The 19,286-nt window shown below is 49.0% G+C and overlaps 1 protein-coding gene across 2 annotated transcripts in view; it reads right to left on the bottom strand.

Annotated features, from left to right (window-relative positions):
- The window catches only part of LOXHD1 (lipoxygenase homology PLAT domains 1), a 198,251-nt gene that overhangs the window by 61,687 nt on the left and 117,278 nt on the right, over positions 1 to 19,286 (bottom strand). For both annotated transcript variants that reach the window (XM_040264546.1, XM_040264547.1), the window contains exons 22-28: positions 15,072 to 15,238; positions 14,018 to 14,122; positions 10,188 to 10,316; positions 9,029 to 9,193; positions 7,673 to 7,854; positions 3,215 to 3,331; positions 2,340 to 2,502 (exon numbers count right to left, since the gene is read on the bottom strand). In XM_040264546.1, the coding sequence (XP_040120480.1) occupies positions 2,340 to 2,502; positions 3,215 to 3,331; positions 7,673 to 7,854; positions 9,029 to 9,193; positions 10,188 to 10,316; positions 14,018 to 14,122; positions 15,072 to 15,238 (1,028 nt within the window). The remainder of the gene's footprint in view (positions 1 to 2,339; positions 2,503 to 3,214; positions 3,332 to 7,672; positions 7,855 to 9,028; positions 9,194 to 10,187; positions 10,317 to 14,017; positions 14,123 to 15,071; positions 15,239 to 19,286) is intronic.

Here is a 19,286-nt window from a genome sequence, read left to right as displayed (position 1 = left end):
CCTGGACTGAAGGCCAGGTCCCTGCTGTGAGCCTCAGGATTTTTATAAGACCCTAGAAAAGGGGACGCCCCCTCCCTGCAGTGACTGAGATGGACACTCTTACCAGCCCATGCAAGTGGGCTCAGAACCACATGTAACTAAATGCTGGAGAGTGAGGTGGTGTGAGCTGCTCTGCCCGTGGGTGTGGAATACGCTCACGCCCACAACACGGTTCCTATTATTATCCTCATTTTCCCTTGGATCTGTAGCATTATTCTGCCCTGCTCCCCTTCTGCCTCTCTCTGCTCCTTGAGCAGCTTTATAGGTTCCTAAACATCTGCCTTGCGCCAGATGCCCGTGTCTTCCAGTTCTGTCTGCTTCCCACAGCTCTCACCCTGCACACTCCAGGTGTGGACTTCTGCGAGTTCCCCAGGCTGTATCTCCAGCCCAGGTCCCTTCTACGCTCTGAACCCACATCCCTGTGTCCACCACAGGCCATAAGCTCACATCCAGTCCTGAGCTCCGCCCCCTTCCCCGTCCTCCCATCTCCATCTTCCCACACAGCAGTCTGCTGGCCATACCTCCTTGGTGCACCAGGAGACCTGCTCCTAGAGGCCTGTCCCCTTTGAGAGTAGGATCCAGCACTGGGCACACCTGAACCCTGGCCACCGACCCCTACCTTGCTCAGTTAGGTGCAGAATCCAGCCAGCATTTCACATACATGTTAATAACATCTTCTTTTGTCTAAAGGAGTCAACGTGACCCACACCTGACTGGCTGATATGACAAGAGGTAACACTAGGAATCTTGCCAGAGTTTGGACACAGCAGTCAACTGTCCCCACCCTCCTCACTTGTCCTCCCCATCTATTTCCTGGATGTTCATTCAGACCTGGTCCACACCTGAGTGGGACCTTTTCAAAGGCGGCCCTTGTCCCAGAGTGGGGTGTGGTGTCCCCAGGGCTGTGATTTAAATGGCCTTCCTGCCCCTCACCGCTCTCTCCAGTCCTTTTGAAAATTAGCAAAACCGACTCAGCTTCTGGGTGCTGAGCAGCGTGGTCGTGCAGTCAAATCCAGCTATTTCCGGATCCTCCTCCCTCCCCATCCCACCAAGGCCACCCCACTCTCTGTGAAAAGATGTTTCCCTAGAAACACCACCCAGCGCAGAGGGGTTCATAGCATGTTGTTAACGCAGAACAGCCAAGGGTGCCTGAGGACAGCTTTCCAGTGCATCCTCTGGGATCCAAGTAGAAAAGGAAATGATTTCCCCAGATTCAAAGTAAAACACATTCAGAGAAAGGGATGTGGGTAGAGAAAGGCATGTCATTGAGGTAACACTTGTTTTTATCTCTAAGCAAGTGGCAACTCAGATGAAAAGAAATGTCACAGCTACAGCAGAGGCTTAGTTTAGGTTGAAGTCTGAGCCTGGACCAATACCACCCAGTAAGGGAAGGGAGAAGGGCATTCAGAGACCAGCCAGAGAGGTAAGAAGATGTATGGAGAGAGTAACATGGAAACCTATATTAGCATATGTAAAATAGATAGCCAATGGGAATTTGCTATGTGACTCAGGGGAACTCAAACTGGGCTCTGTAACAGCCTAGAGGGGTGGGATGGGGAGGGAGGTTCAGGAGGGAGGGGACATGTGGATGCCTATGGCTGGTTCATGTTGCTATTTGGCAGAGAACAACAAAATTCTGTAAAACAATTATCCTTCAATTAATAAAATAAAGAAAGAAAGGAAAGAAAATGGTGGTTCCAAAGCAAGGGAATGAGGGCCAGAAGTGTGTGCTCAGGCTGGCGCAAATTCTGCAGAAAAGAGCCTCATCAATGAGGAAAAGGTGACTGGCACACACAGAAAAGAAACCCATGGCCTTGGACACGGAAGCTGCACCCAGCCCCCTGAGAACAAACACCAGAGTTACAGTTCTGTTCAAAGCCAGGAAGCTATCTGATTCACACTCGGTAGGGACAGCTGAATCCAGCAAGAGCAGAGAGGACCAAGTCCCGCGGATTAATAGCCAGATTAACTAAGCAAAGGGAGAGAACAAGGACCAGTTGAGTCCAGCCACAGGAGAGCACATATGTGGATGTCTGATCACACTGTCAGACCAGGGGAGGATTTGGGCATAAGACTCAGGGTGAGGGCGCTGCGACTCTGAACAGCCGTGCCATTTATTAGCTGAGTGAACTCTGACAGGTTGTGTAACCTCTGTGAGCCTCAGTTGCCCTCTCTGTGGAATGAAGGTAATTACAGACTCTGCCTCCGAGGTGCAAAGGCTCTGCCCTACACAGGGCAAGTGTCAAACGAGGGACACTTCATTCTGCTGATGGTGATGAGAGCAATCGCCCCACACTTACTGTCCAGAGGCTCCTCCACTTCCTTGTAGACTTGCCTTAAAGACCCATCTCTCATGTATTTCTCGGTGAAGATGTCATAAGGGACCAGTTCTCGAATGGTCTTCTTGTCATCCTCTGAAGTGGCAAGCCATCGATCACAAGGGAAAGTCAAGGTCTCTGTACCCTGGGGTGAGAAGAAAGGAGGAAACTGAGCCCTTCATGTGGAAACTGCCAACTTCAGTCATTCATCACCCGTGTCAACACTCACGGGGACCAAGGCTGAGGATGATGGAGCCCCGCTGATAATGAAAAAGCCCCAGGGGAGGCCCCCAGCCTGGCCCCAATCCCAGCAGATCCAGTCTTACTTAAAGCACTTCCAAACCATGTCAGGCGGAGGCTCTGGAAGGTGGAATTCCCCAAGTCACTTGAAAATGGATACCCGAACCCCATCCCAGAGACTAAGACTCAGCTGGCAGTGAGAGGAGAGTCTGTATTTTAAACTTCTCCCAGCTCACTCATACCACAGCCATGATTGACAGCTGCCTCCTAGGTTTAGAATTCTGTGGTTTCAGGAATGTTTTCCAAGTTTTGTGGGTGGCTTTCTCTCTCTGAATTGACCTTGAGTTGCAGGAAGGACACACTTGGTCACTCACTAGTAGCATGGCTTTGGGGGTGAGGAGCAGAGACACAGCTGCCCAGGCCCTTCCTCTTGAAGGTTTTAAAAGATTGTGCCTTGGGCTTGCTTTAGCTCCTGCACTTGGCGTGAACTGGCTGAATCTTCCTTAGATGATTTTATCTCAACTTAAAAAGGCTGCAGTTTCTTATAAGAAATCGGACTTGAATCTCTTCTGAAAAGGGATAAAAGAAACAGCAGGATGGACCAGTTAGAAACTCACATCTTTATCTGGGAGGAGCCTGCGGATGTCCACGTGGGAGCAGTGCCAACCAGGATTCATGCCCGTATTATCATGGCCAATCCGAATTTTTTCAATGATTTCTCCCACATCTTCTAACTTGGGGAAGGAGAAAATACAACTAATGTTGGCTGAACGGTCCAGGAAAGTACAACCTCAGCAAAACCCTGCCTCCCAAGGGCATTTACCTTAGAAACCCTTTGAACTTCCAGGGGTCACTTTCTCCCAGTTAGACCCTCCTGTTTGGTCAAACCAGCCCCTGCTTTCCCTTCCTTACACATGCTGTGCTCACACCTCCCTTCCTCTCCCCAGCTTAACATCAGCCTAGACTCCAGACCTCAGTTCAATCAAACTCTGGGAGGCTGTGCCCCCTTTTCATGGTGGAGCCCAGCCCCCAGTCTTCTGTTACTAGCAGAGGCTTGAGAGCTGAAGATGAGTTCTGGTTCTGCCCAAGCCCTGTCTTGCTAGTCTGACCTTCTCCTTGGCCCCTCAGGGCTGCTTCCATCTCCAGCCCCCTCCTCTTCTGTGTCATTCAAATTCCAGTCCCTCAAGCCTGACATTTTCTTGCCACAGGGCCTTTGCATCAGCCGTCCCTGCCCCTTCCCTTTCTTCTTCTTTACCTAAACCAGTGTTTGCCCAACTTCATCATTCAGGTCTCAACTCAAGGATCATTTACTCAGGGAAAGCCCCTGATCACCTTTGTGGTTTAGTCACTAGGTCATGTCTGACTCTTGCGACTCCACGGACTGAGCCCGCCTCCTCTATCCATGGGATTCTCCAGGCAAGAATACTGGAGTGGGTTGCCATTTCCTTTTCCAGGGGATCTTCCAGACCTAGGAATTGAACTCGGGTCTCCTGCACTTCAGGCAGATTCTTTCTCAACTGAGCTATAAGGACCTGATCACCTTAAAAATTTCAAATCTCTTCATAATAGGGTCTGACAGCATCCTATCACTCACACACACACACAGACACACAGACACACACACCAGCACTTCTCACAGTCAGAAGCTGCATTCACTTGTGTGAAACCTTCTCTTTCATCACTGAAAGTTATAAGGGCAGGCACCATGTCTGTTTTGCTCATCACGGCATCCCCAAAACCCAGAACAGAGCCGTTGACCTCGGTACTCAATACCTAATGGCAAAAAGGATGAAAGACTGCTTCCTCATCTGCGAAATGAGTGTGACAAAGTCAGCTGGGCTCTCTCACGCCTCAGCCGCCAAGGTGTGCAAGAAAGTCACCTTGAATGAAAGCGATACTTGCAGGCATGGAGAGTCCCTGAAATTCAGGAGGTGCCATCTCTCATCTCTCCTGCCTGGACCCAATGGGCACACAGTGCTGGAGAGGGACTCAGCCAGGAGTGACTGACTCCCAGATCCTTTCCTCGGAGCCTTCGAAAGAAGCAGCAAGGTGGCCAGACACAAGGCAAGGCATCCACACAGTTGGCACCTGCCTCCTTGGCTCTCTCCATCAGGCTGCCCTCCATCAGGCCCCACTCCAGGGCCTCTGGGAGCCTCTTGGGCCTCTCCCAGTTCTCGTGTGCCATGTTCTTCCCTGAAATGGAGCTGTACATGTCAGTTCACACCCTGCCTCATCCCTATGGGGATCTGGGCAGTCACAGGTGGAAACAGACGAGGAAGTCGGGGTAAAGGGAAAAGAGGGCAGGGAAACAAAGTAATACCCAGACGCCCTGGCTCATGGTTGGTCCACAGAACTCACGTCTTTGGCATTGACAGGTCAAGGTTAAGGAGGGTGTGCAGACTTGAGCTTCCTGGCAGCCCCTCTGCAGAGCTTTCTGCCTGGCCGGCTCCATCAAGGACTCAGTGCTACAAGGAGACGGCACAGTCAACCCCAGGGGAGATGAAGACTCCTGATGAGTGAATGGCCTCTGAATGAGTGACTGAGCCATTCACCAAAGGTGGAGCCTCTATAAGCCTAGACAGATGTGACCCGGGAAGGAACTGGAAGAGCTCCCAGCACTGCACACCCTCCACACACACGCACACCCACCATTGACAGCCACGGCCAAGCCTATCAGCACGGCCTGAGGAATGTCCCCCTGCTCCCACCCACCTCCATCCTTCCCAGCTATAGCCCTACAAGCTGCATGATCTAGACAAGTCGCTTGACCTTCTAGGCCTTAACTGCCTCATCTATCCAATGGGAAGATTGCTCAGGCAAAGGCAGGGGCATGGGCAGGGCAACCCTGCAAGGTCACTTCTGGGTCTAAGATCACAGACGTGTTTCCTTTTGTCAACGGTTCTCTCCTTCCAAGTGACCAATATGGCACCACTTTGCTGGAGATGCCTTGAGTTAACAAACTCCCCAGCAGCCAGCTCACCCACACTTCATCAGAGACGTGGTGTCCCCTGCAAGCTCCTGGACTTTCTGAATCATTACACAGAGACCAGTGAATGCACGGGGCCTCACCCTTTCACAACAGGAGAAACAGGAAGCTCCGGGCGAGATCGTGACTTACAGGATCTGCACTCAAGGACACTGAGCTGCCAGGCAGCTGGCAAAGGGGACAGTGACACCATCTGACTCTTGGAATGGTGATGAAGACTAAATGAGGTGATACATCCCAAGTGCCAAGAACAAGGCTGGCACATGGGGAGTGCCCAGGAAGTATTAGCTATTGTTATTTTCCCAGCAGATCTGTGTGTCTGAGGACGAGGCCACAGAGAGGGTGGGCTTGCTCGTGAGTCAGAGGCTCGTGAGCAGAGCCAGAATCCAGGGTTATGGGCTCACTCACAGTCCAGCACTCCTCCTCTTACCCGAAGATCAGCGGGAAAAGAGAAACGGAGAGACAGGGACACAAAGCAAGCTCATTTGTGTCTAAGCCCTCATACTCCCCACAACACCCAGGTAGATTTGGAAAGAAAAAAAAATGCAACAAATTACTGGCAAATTATAGCTGCCTATTAGGCAGACTTCATTGATGAAACTTCCCAGAAGCCAAGGTGTGGTCACACTGAGGCCTCTGACAGTATCCGGCTGGGATGACGCACGCACCAGGACATCTCTGTGGGTGAGGCGCTGCTTCGTCTGGGTAGATGAATCACCCTTGAATTCTCCTTGTTAAAAAACCTCCACCAAGGTGGCAACCTTCCCACAAGCGCTGACTGTTCCTGGAGAAGGTAGGGAGGGGAAAGGGAGCTCCCCAGGGCAGACACCACCCGAGAAAGCAAGATGGGGCTCTGGGCTTTGTCTCCCACCAGAAAATAAGGGGCGCAGCTCCCAGTCCCTGCTACCTGGAGAGCCTAAGCCCCCACCCCTTGTCCTTCAGAGTCACCCCCTTTAAATCCTGTTCCATGCATGCTATAGCCAAGTTACATCACTCTCCTATCCCCTCTTGGAAAACCTCAAGCCACATGCTATGTTTCCTTCCATCTCGGGCCCTTGGCCATGATGTTCCCCTTGCTAGGAAGGCCTTCCCTCCTTGGTCCCTCATATGCCCACTTTCAGGTCCAGCTCAAAGCCACCACTTCCAGGGAGCCCTCTCTGGTCTCTGAACACCTACAGCACACTCAGCCAGCCCCACCATTTGCCCTCATGGGCTAGCGGATGGCAGGGGCTAAGGGCATATATTCTGAGCCAATCCTCCAGGCGTTGAATCCTACTTCCACTATGCCGTAGCTGTGTGATTTCATGGAAGCTACTAAACTCTCTGTGCCTTGGTTTCCCCATACTTAAGCACGGATATCATAGCGCAGAGTTGCTCTGAGGGCTAAGTGACCCTATGACAGGGCCTTCTTGCCCCCAAGAGCAGCTATGATGATGATCACCAGACTCTCTCCTTAGCCTCGTGTGAGATCTGGGGTTCCCCAGTTGGACTGCAAGCCCCTTGCAGGCACGGTCTGGGTCCTCTCCTTCCCTTGTCCCTCCCACCCCGCCTGGCACAGAGTGGAGCACACAAGGAGGCACAGGATGGGTGTACAGAATACCCAGGTGTGGATGTGGTGACATACATCCTCAATAAGCGTCGAACACAAAATTCTCAGGCCAGAGCCCAGGGGGAACTGAGGGATGCCCTTTTGTATCGGCCATAGCTTGACAGATAAGCAGGAAACAATGATGTGATGAGGAAGTCTGGAAGCCAGCTCTCTCCACGGCTCTGCTGTTGGTAGCACTGGAGATGGCCCCAGTGGAATTGTGCCTCTAGTTTCCTTAAACACTCATTGTCACCTTTGACTCAGACACTGGTCCCGGAGAGGGAAGGTCACTGTCCTCCTGGCTCCTCAGATGCACTGAGGCTCAGAGAGATTGAATGAACCTCATCCAATGAGCTTCCAGTGAGAACCATCTCCCTCACTCACAACAGCCCATCAGATGAAAGGCACAGTCAGACTCTGGACAAGGGCTCTTCCTCCTTGCCTTCTGGTCCAGCCCGCACCCCGTCCTGGCTCCGCTGGCAGCCTGCCTGACGCCAGTACCTCCATTATGAAGCGGGAGGCGGACTTCCTCTCGAAGAACAGCTTCTGCTCCCTCTTGTTGGTGCACAGGTACTTCTGCTGGGTGCACACAGCATCGCAGCCATAGATGACGATGAAGATGTTGGCGTCTGTCCCAGCGGCAAAGACATCACTGGTGTAGAGGGTGATCTCGTAAGGGACAACTGGGGAGGGGAAGAGGGCAAAGTCAGAGGGGAGGTGAAAACAGGAAATGAATGCAGGCAGGTCAAGCTCTTCTTCAGCACCACCGCTCTGGATCTGTCCCTTCACTGGGAGCTGCTACCCAGGGACCTGAACCTTCATGTGGTTGCCTAGCAACCCAGGGTGGAGGGAGGTATCCCGACAGGCCTTGTGCCCATCAAAAACCCCTGTCACCTCAGACTAGGGTCTCCATGCCTCTCCCATCACCAAGCTAGTACAACAGACTGGGTGAAAGCACAGGCTCTATCTAGCCTGACTGTGTGACCTGTGCAAGTCACCTAGGAGCCTTGGTTTCCTCATTTGTTACAGCATCCTCAATGCAGTCCTTGGCTGCAGACATCCTATACACAGGAGCATTATGTTTCAGGGGACAACCACCAATCAGATCGGCCAGTCTGCAGTGGGGAGAGTCCTTTCTCTTCTCTTCTCACCCCTTCTACTACTCACTGGCTCCACACTGCCCTGCCCCTCCCCGGCAATACAGACTTTCAGATGATGATAGAGGAAGCGACTTGTCAAAAATTCACCTAATTGTTCCACTTTCTCCTTTTCTTTACTGGTAAAGGAATTACATTAGCTTCTTTTCAAGTTCTTTTTTCCCCCCCAGTCAAGATAAAATCTTATAACAGTGATTTCTTTGGTGTGTTAATGACTGGAGTGAGGACTGATTAAGGGGTTGATAATGACCCTTCACTGTTAGACTTTGGAGAAGGAAATGGCAACGCAGTCCAGTACTTTTGCCTGGGAAATCCCACAGACAGAGGAGACTGGCAGGCTACAGTCCAAGGGGTTGCAAAGAGTAGGACACGACTGAGCAACAACAACAACAAATGTTAGACCTTATCTCCTTTTTGGGTCTTACAACCACCCTACACTATTATCTCTATTTTGCAGACAAGGAAACTGAACTCCAGAGAAGTCAGGCTCTTTGCTCTTTGCTCATCAGCTAGTTTGGAGTAGAAATACATCCTGTATTTCCTTTCCTTGGGTCTAGAGCTCTGTCCACAGCCAGCACAGGGCCCGGGGAATTCCCAAGGTGGGCCTGGCCAAGAGTCAACCCCTGATGAGGGACTGGGAGTTGGTGGGCGGATGAGGAGGTCTAGGAGGAGGCCCAGGCTTGCCCCACAGGACTCCTACATGGTGTGTACCGCCTTGTCTGAAGCTCCGCGTGGAAAAGGTCCCTGACGATGGTGCCATCATCTTCATTCTTGGCCAACCAGCGGCCACAGGGGAACGTCATGCACTTTCCAAGGGATGGGGCGTCCACCTCTACCCAGTCTACAAACCATCCTGGAGCCTTGCCTGGAGGGAAGGAGACACAGAACCCCTCAAGGACCTCTACACAGATGGCTTTCTGTGCACAACTTCAGGACTCCAAGCATCCTTCCCTAGTCAAAGGCTGGTGCCTATGGCTCCACCGTGGACTCATCATTCCTTCTGCTTACAGCAGTGTGGACTGATTCCTGGGTACCCTACCGGATCCTACTCCAGGCTTCTGTCAGTGAAATGAGCAGGAGGGAAGGGATATGGAGAAGAGATGACAGGAGGCAGAGTCTGAGGGGAGGAAAGCAAAGAACCATCCAGGGTGGAAGGTATTGCAAAAAAGGAACCCAGATGCCAGAGAGAGCCTTTGTTAACAAGGGCTCCATACTTTCATCCAGTGGCAGGGCGACATGCTGGGCTCCCTGGCCTCAGTTTATGATTCATGAAGGGAAGGGAAACCAGTGGAGGACCTATGCTCCTCCCTGGGAAAATGAGTGCTCAGGTTTAAAGAAGGAAATGGAAGCCAGGCAGAGACCTTGTCCCTCAGTCCCAGAGGCAAGGAGAAAGGCCTCCTTCCTCGGGCTCACGAGATATGGTTTGAAGACCAAAAAACATGAGTCCTGCTTTACTGAGAGAGAACAAACTTGGGCACAGTATTAGGGGGTTCTGGGAACAACTGGCTCCATCCGTGGTTCTAAGTGGAGCCCCCAGACCAAGAGTCTCAGCATCACCTGTGAGATACAAAATCTCTTGGGTCCTATCCCAGACCTACTGAATCAAAGACAGGCTGCACACTGAGATTTCTGTCTGTGGGGTTTGGGGAGAAAGCTTTAAAAATCACTGGTGTCTGGGCCCTACCCTGATCAATTAGACCAGAATCTCTGTGTGCAGCCATGAAGGGACTGAGGAAGCTGTGTCATTATGGAAAGCAAATGGCATCCAAGCCTGCCCTAGATTCTTTCCTAGTCACCCATGGGGACCTGCCCATGGTCCTCATGTTCTCAGCCAGGAACAGAAGGGAGGGAAGCCAGACCTGTGTTGTCATGACCGATTCTGACTTTCCACAGATCTCCCAGGTCCACGGTCTCCACTGTGAAGATTTCGATGCTATCCCTCTCAAACTTGTCACTGTTGGTCTTGGAGGATTTCAGGAGAGTCATTCCTGCAACCAAATGACCCCAACATGACTGGCTAGGCCTGAGGCCTTCAAACCTAGTCTGATTACCCCTCTTAGTCTCTCCTCCTAATGAGCAAATTTCTGAACTTCTATCAAATTTAGACGACACAGTTACTATCCGTGGGGCATTTTTGGTATTTTGAATGTGTGTGTGTATGTCCTTGTATGGAGCTTTGCAATAACTCTGACATACATATTTTTATTTCCTGCTTTGCTAAAGAAAAGGAGACACACCCACAAATTAAGGGCCTTATCTAAGATCACCCGGGAGAAAGTGGTAAGGCCCTAAGACACACCCCTCAGGTTTCTCCATGTGGGGAGGGAGCCACCCTTGCATGTTCCCTGGAGTGAGGAAACAGGGGCTCCCCTGCAGAATGGGGCACGTGGCAATTCTCTGAAGGCTCTTCTCTGGATGACAGATGGAGGACTGGATTCCAGCGCCCCTCACCAGCCACCTCACATACATGCTCTATCCTAAGGCTCCGAATGTGGTGTCGATCTGAAATTTAAGGTAGTCCCAGGGTCATCACCATCCCCTCCTGCCTCATTCTTCAAATCTCCTTATCCCTGCAAGCCCTGCCTCATGTAGGAAGTCTTTTGATAATTACAGACTTACTGCAGATGATTTAAGTGCAGAGTCAGACAGACCTTAGTTATTGTCTGGGTGGCTTTGGGCAAATTACTTAATTCTCTGAGATCTGGTTTCCTCAAATGTCGAAAGGGGTGGCTTTGGTGCCTTCCCCATGGAGGAGTTGTGACTATTTAATAAGATGATGACTGTTGAGTGTTGAAGAATGTGCCAAACACATAGAAATCCCTTGGCAAATAAAAGCACTCTGTTAGGCCCTCAATTTCATTGACTATGGTTCAGTAACTATTGCAATGACATACATTTGTAAGTTTCAAGCTGATTCACTCATTATATTTGCATTATTTAACCTATTAAATGATAATAATATTAATAATAAATACTTTATTGTCATTTTGTCTCAAATATTTTACACATTCAATTTCATTAAATCCACAACTCTATGAGATATCTACTAGTTTAATCTCCACTTTACAAAAGTGTGTGTGTGTGCTCAGTCATATTAACTCTTTGTGACCCCATGGACTGTACCCCACCAGGCTCCTTTGTCCATGAAATTTTCCAGGCAAGAATTCTGTGTTGGGTTGCCGTTTCCTATTCCAGGGAATCTTCCCAACCCAGGGCTCAAGACCTTGTCTCTTATGCCTCCCTCACTGACAGGCAGATTGTTTACCAACTGCGCTATCAGAATATGTTACAAATGGGGGAAACTAAAGCAAAGAGAGGTTAAGCCCCTTTCCCAAGGTCACACAGCTAGTAAGTGGTATGAAGGGTGAAGTCGCTCAGTCGTGTCCGGTCCGACTCTTTAAGTGGTATAGGAGAAATTTAAACCAATTAGTCACGCTCGAGTACACAAGACTGATTTAGAATATGAGCATCTCAAAGTTGGTGATTACAAAGTCAGGTTTCACCCCTTCATTCTTCAGCAATGCTAAGAATAGAGCTTTAGGAGTAATGAGAAAACATGTGATGACTACGTATGTGAGGAACTGGTTCCTCTCTGAACTCAGAGTGGCTGGACAGGTGGCCCGAGTGGACAGCTGACTCCAACGTATATGCCACCTTCTGCGATGGCCTTGACAGAGGCTCCAGAATGACTCCAAGATTCCCTGAGCCTCTCATATCAAGAGTACCATGGAACCCACTGGCTGAATCTTATTGGAGGTTGGGAAGAGCCACCATTCCCCAGGTCGTCATTGAGATAGAGTTACAGCTACCTCTGCATTTAGAATAGAAGGGAAAGCTGGCAAAAGACACAGAGCAGAGACCTCTCACTGTGTGGCCTGAGGAGCTCCTTCACTATAGTTTTGAAAGGCCCCCACAGTTACGCCTCAAAGAGGGTGCAGGAAATGGTTAAACAAAACAAAACAAAACAAAAAAACCATCTTTCAGGAAGGCTGGACAAAGACTTGGGCGCTATTACTTGGGGAGAGGATGCTGAGGGGAAGATGATTCTCACAGCTTCCAAACACTTGTAGGGTGTAGAGGCAGCAACGAGAGCCGAGAGAGGACTTAGAAGGATTTAAAAAGAATTTTAAAAGAACATTTAAAAGAACAAGGAATTGCCTTTCTCTCTTGAGGCCAGTCACATTTAATCTTTCAAGAGTCAGAGGCATGCAAATGTACAAAATAGGGACAGGAAAACCTCTCCAATAAATCGTGCCGGGAAAATGGATGTCTACAGGTAAAATAATTCATTTGGACCCTTCTCTCACATCATACACAAAAATCAGCTCAAAATGAATTACAAATTTAAATGTAAGACCTGAAACTATAAAATGCCTAGAAAAAAAAACATAAGGAAAACACTTGATACAGAGGTCTTGGTAATGAGTTCATGAATATGACACCCAAAACACAGGCAACAAAAACCAAAATTAACAAGTGGGGTTATGTTAAACTAAAAGCACAGCAAAAGAAACTGAATTCTGTAGAATGGGAAACATATTTTCAACTAATTTACCTATAAGGGGTTAATCATCAACATATATAAAGAAATATATGACTCAATAATAAAGAAAATCTAATAACCCAATTAAAAATGGGCTAAAGACTTTTCTCCAGAGAAGACATAAAAATGGCCAATAATATATGAAAAAAGTATTCATTGTCACTAATTATGAGGGAACTGTAAACCAAAACTACAGTGAGATACCATCTCATACTTGTCAGGAGGTTACTATCAAAAAAACAAAAGACAACAAGTGTTGGTGAGGATGTAGAGAAATTGGAATCCTTACACACAGTGGGTGGAAGTCCAAAATGATGCAGTTGCTCTGGAAAATGGTATGAAAGTTCCTCAAAAAGTTGGAAATATAACTACCATAAGAACCTGCCATCTCACTTCTGGGTATATATCCAAAAGAATAAAATCAGGTCCTTGAAAAGATAGTAGCATGCCTATGTTTGCTGCAGCACTATTCACAATAGCTAAGACATGGGATAAAAATCCTAAATGTCCATTGACAGATGAATGGATAAAGAAGATATGGTATATACATACAATGGAATATTACTCAGCCTTGTAAATGGAGATTCTTCAATATGCAACAATGTGGATGGTTCTTGAGGATATTATGCTAAGTGAGATAAGCCAGGCACAGAAAGACTAATACAGCATGACTCCACTGAAATAAGATATCAAGGTCAAATTCATAAAATCAAAGACTGGATTGGTGGTTACCAGGAGCAAGGCATAGGAGGAAATAGGCAGTTATCTGGACAGGGAGGCCTGGTGTGCTGCGATTCATGGGGCCACAAAGAGTTGGACACGACTGAGCGACTGAAATGAACTGAACTGAACTGAATCATCAGGCATAAAGTTTCAGTTTAGTAAGATGAACCACCTCTAGAGATCTGTTGTACACCATGAACCAACAGTCAACAATGTTTGTATGTTTAAAATTTGGTAGGAAAGCAGACTGCATGTTAAGTGTTCTTCCCACAATGCAATAAAACAGTAAAGAAAATTTTTTAAATGACTTCTTAAAAAAGAAAGTGAGAGACATGACCAGGATATCTCTGGAAAGTTCCACTGTCTCTTCCAGCCTCCCTCGAGAGGAACACGGGGGAATGTGGCCTTGCATTGCTCTCTTACCAGTGTCATCCTGAGTGCCAAAGAGTGTGATGAAGACATTGGCATCGGTGCCAGCATTCTTCTTGTCCCCAGTCTTTATGGTCACTGAAAATGTGGTAGATTTATCTGCCAGGAGAAGAGTGTGGAGAAGTGAGTGGTAGATTGCATCTCCCATGAAGGGAGGAGGGAGATAACATATTGAGCACGTTTCTCTGCTTAGGTTGACTGTTTCTAGGAGTCACTTTCTTTGCTGTATGTGTTGTTCTGTAGTTGCCTTTAGTCTGGAAACTTCCAGAAGGCAGAGATGAGACTCCCCACCTCTACTTCCAGCTCACACAGGAAACCCTCAATCAGTAAAGTTGAAGGATGCTTAAGGAAGACTTGGAGTGACTGTGGGGTTCAAAGACTCATCAGCCAGGAACCCTGGTCTGACTCCTCCAAGTTGGGAAGTTTTAAGGATGTGAGTTTCAAGGAAGGGAGCACAAGCATCCCAGAACTCTTGAAAGTTCATACTTGCCCTTGACAAAAATATTCGTATTGGGAGTCTATAATGAGCCGGGAGGGGAGGACGCAAGACTAAGTCAAAGGAAAGGAAAGTCGCTCAGTCGTGTCCGACTCTTTGCGACCCCATGGACTGCAGCCTACCAGGCTCCTCTGTCCATGGGATTTTCCAGGCAAGAGTACTGGAGTAGATTGCCATTTCCTTCTCCAGGGGATCTTCCTGACCCAGGGATCGAACCCAGGTCCCCCGCATTGTAGACAGACACTTTACCGTCTGAGCCACCAGGGAAGTCTAAGTCAACCAGCTGTAACTATTCTGTTCTATTCCATTCCATTCCTGATAATAACTCCATGCTAAGCCATGCACTTTACAGCCAGCTATATGCTAGACATGTGAGAACACGCCCCTGCAACCTTCCCATTCTTGCCACGGAAGACTGAGAGGGCAGCTCAGATAGATTCCCAGAGAAGGAAGTGCCTGGAGTCCAGAGTGGAGAGGAAGATGGAGACCTAGTTGGGGAAAGACAGAGGGGAGGGGCGCTGGAGGGAAGAAATCAGCTCTAGTTTAGGAAACCTTTCTGCTCCAGGGCCAGGTTGTCGAGGGGGGTGTTGTCACCACTTCCCCCGCCCTCCTCCTTGCTTGGTGGCAGCACATAGGATTCGTCCACTGGCAACAGCTCCCTGGACAGCTGGCCATCGTCCTCCTCCACGGCCAGCCAGCGTTGGCACGGGAAGTAGTACCTGTGCAGGAGGGGAATAGGGAAAGTTTGGGAATGTCTCTTTGAGAAGGTCTCATGAAAGAGCAGTCATTGCTGAGACACAAGAGGCCCTCATGGGGCCCAAATGCTCCCCTATCTGCCCCCACCCCCCAGCACTGCCCTCCCATCCTACCTAGGAATCACCCCACTAGTTGCTTGCCTGGTGATGGTTTAGCCGCTAAGTTGTGTCCGACTCTTGTGACCCCATGGACTGTAGCCTGCCTGGCTCCTCTGTCTATGGGTTTTCCCAGACAAGAATACCGGAGTGGGTTGCCATTTCCTACTAGAGGGGATCTTCCCAACCCAGGGATCAAACTCAGCTCTCCTGCTTTGCAGGCAGATTCTTTACCAACTGAGCTACAAGGGAATCCAGTTTGCCTGGAAGTCTATGCTTGCCTGGAGTAGATGACAAACATGGGATGTGGTTTCCGTACACCACATGGAAAAAGGCTGTGTTAACAGTGCCTGGAATCAGGGTCACATAGGAGGAATCTATAGAAAGAGGGGTTTCTGGGGATTGTTCTGGCCTTTTCTAGAATCAATCTATTAGCCAGAGCTACTTTGGCAGAGAATACTGTACACAGCAGGTGTTTCATACCTAAAGGATTGTAATGGAATGATCCAAAGAGTCAAAGAATATGACCTGAAAGATTCAAAGAATATGACCTTTAAGGAGCTGGCACAGCAGACAGCGGACACCATCCAGGGAAGGGAGGTCCAAGTTAGACTCCTCAGTGGAGAGGCTGAACCCAGTACAAGGGAGGAGCTGGGATGGAAGGGAAGGCAGGACGAGGGCTGGGAGAAGCAGCAGAGAGTGGGGACTAAGGACTCGCCTCTAGAGCCAGACTGGGTTTGAATCCTGGCTCTGCCACTTAACGGTCCCGTGAGACTGAACAAGTTTCTTTACAACTCTTTCTGTGAGAGTTGTCAGATTTAGCCTGCAGAATCACAGGACTCCCAGTTAAATTGGAATTTTAGATGAGCAAGGAATAATATGAGTCGGACACGACTGAGCGACTGAACTGAACTGAAGGAATAATATTTGGGACACACTTATACTAAAATATTATTCTTTTGCTTATCTGACTTTCAAATTTAAGTGGCCATTCTATATTTTATCTGGCAACCCTCTATAGAATGAGGATAATGTTGCCTATTTCAAAGGCAGTGGTGAGAATTACATGAGTTAAACATTTTTAAGTGCTTAAATTGCCTGGCTCTTGGTACATTCTTGGTTAAAAATTCACTAATACTTTGATAGTAATGATGATGACGATGGTATGGTGATACTTCCTTTCTTTGTCTTCAGCCCAAGCCTGGGATTTCTGGAGGCTGTGGGATGGACAGTTCACCATTGGGCCCCTGGGCTCGCAGAACAACTCAGAGGGTTTGGGGACAGACCAACTCTAAGTTGGGGCTGCTGCACCCCATCCCTACCACTGTCCAGGTGCATAAGATGCATTCAGAGACGGATCAAAGTCTGGAGAGGCTGGGAACAGTGTAGACTGGGGGTCTCATCCCTTTCTGAGCCCCACACCCTCCTACAGGCCTTACTGCCTCCCATCAGCGTGTGAGAGGAGCAGGGCCAGTGGCGTGGAGGTGCAACTGTGCTTCGAAAGTGAAAGTGAAAGTCACTCAGTCATGTCCAGCTCTTTGCAACCCCATGGACTGAACAGGCCATGGAATTCTCCAGGCCAGAATACTGGAGCGGGTAGCCATTCTCTTCTCCAGGGGATCTTCCCAACCCAGGGATCGAACCCAGATCTCCCCCATTGCAGGCAGATTCTTCAGCAGCTGAGCCACCAGGGAAGCCCAAGAATACTGGAATGGGTAGCCTATCCCTTCTCCAGCGGATCTTCCCCACCCAGGAATCGAACGGGGGGTCTCCTGCATTGCAGGCAAATTCTTTACCAACTGAGCTATCAGGGAAGCCCCCCCCCCCCATAGCTATGCATCGAGGGATATAGATTTAAAGGGTGGGAGGAGCTCAGCCTTGAGAGAGACAAACCAAATTGCTTTGAAATTAGTGTTTAAGTGAAAAATGCATATTGTTCCACTTTTCAGCCTTTTAAATGTATGAATGGAAAAGTTAAATTTTTCTTCAACCAAATAATTTTTGAATAATAGGCTTTAGTTCTAAATTATGGCCAATTAAGGGAGAGAGACAGAAATAAAGAAAAGAGTGGGGTTGGGGCCGCGGAGGAGTAATGAGAGTGTGGGAGGCTGGAGGAGGACAGAGACAGAAGGAGACAGAGGCATAAGGAGCTGGAGAGACTTATACTAGGAGACAGAACAGTCAGCAAGACAGAAAGGGGCGCGGGCAAGCCCTCCCACACCCGCGAAGAGCGCATGCGCAAGCATCAGCGCCTGTCTTCTGGGCGCATCACCCTTGCTGTCTTTGAGATACCTGCTCGGAGAAGTTAGAGGTGCTCAGCACCCCCACTGCAGCAGCATCGCGGGCCTGAGCCTCCGGATCCCGCTCCCTGGGGGGAGAACCGGAGACAGAGGTCGGACGGGCCTGAGTGCCGGCCGTTTAGCCTCCACCCCCAATGATGTCAACAAGCACCCACAGGAGGTCTAGCGGAGGCCTGGACCTCTGGGCCAGTGTCCTCCCCTTCCTCCCACAGGAGGAATAAATCCTGCTCCAGGGGGCCTGGGGAGGGCACTAGGTGGCTGTTTTTTAGGAGCGAAGGAGAAGAGAGGCGTGCAGGTGTTCTGGCCGGGTACCCACCACTCCAGCCAGGGCAATGGAAGGAATAGGCAGAGCTGGGGTCAACAGGAGGTTTAAACTGAGTGTGGAAGCAAAGCTCGGGGCCTCTAAAAGGTTGAGTTTCACTTGAAAGTAAAACTGGAATGAGCGGATTGCACACTGAAACCTGTAAAATGTATTTAATGCGTGGCCTTTCCCATTTTGTGCGTAAAGGCTGAAGCTCATCAGATATGCCCACTGGTGTTACAGGAAGAGCACAGTGACAGCAGAATGGGTCTGGGGCTCAGGGACTCTGGATGTGCGCCTGTGGTCTTCCCCTAACATGCTGCGTGGCCCCTGCACCCCAAGTTTCATCACTTAAGGCTGGATGAAATCATCTGTCAGGTCTTTTCTGTTTCAACATTCTGTGAACCTCACACTGCCCCCCCGCCCCAAATCCTGGAGGAGTGAGGGGTTTTGGAGAATATCTTCCTGTTAGGTGAAACTTACGGAGGAAAATAATTCAAACTTTTTGATCAACCCTCGCTGGAAAGCCCACCCAACATATTTGCCACTTGTAATGGAATTCAAGAATAACATCTGTCTTTCACAATTCAGGGTCTTATGAGATCAATCAGAACAGGAATCTATGTCTTAGAGCTCAAACCAGAGGTGGAAAAAGCCTATCTGATCGAGTGTGGACAGAGCTCAGAACACTAAATACATTCCTAACTTCTGTGGCATTTGCTTTCTTCCTCTCTGAAGTTGAGTGATTTGATTTTATTGCAGATCTATATATAAAAAAAGCTAAAGTATTAGAGGAGGAAGGAAGATGTGGCAAATCTCAGTTAGTCAACAAGGAAGGGGGCGAGGAAGCAGCAGAGAGAAGGACTTAACAAAGACGCCCTAATTCAAGACAACACACTCCCAAATGTCAGTCCATTTCTGTTATGTATTCAGAAAAGAAAACATCAGAGATTCATAGCTTTAGAGGCGAGGAGGACTTTGAATTTTTAAGTGTTTGCTAATGTACTTGCAATCTCCGGGCTGTAAGGGGTCTTTAAGAGCCAGTGCACAGTCGGTCACATCTCCTTCCACTGTAAGGAAGAGCATGGAAACACACTGAGGAAAAGCCTCCACCAGCCTGGATGTCTGAGAGATCTCAGTGATTCTCAACATACACGCCCCTGATCCCTTCCCCCCATGACACGTGTCATGAGCAAGAACTAAGCTCCCATTGTGTGAGGCCACTGACATTTTAGGGCTACTTGTTATCTAGCAGAACTTAGCCTATTCTGACTGATACAACTTGGGATACCACATGGACATGATTGTCAAATAA

The sequence above is a fragment of the Oryx dammah genome, unplaced genomic scaffold (assembly GCF_014754425.2).
Source record: "Oryx dammah isolate SB20612 unplaced genomic scaffold, SCBI_Odam_1.1 HiC_scaffold_22, whole genome shotgun sequence".
NCBI classification, from domain to species: Eukaryota; Metazoa; Chordata; class Mammalia; order Artiodactyla; family Bovidae; genus Oryx; species Oryx dammah.
This window is presented reverse-complemented; position numbering and strand designations above follow the sequence as displayed.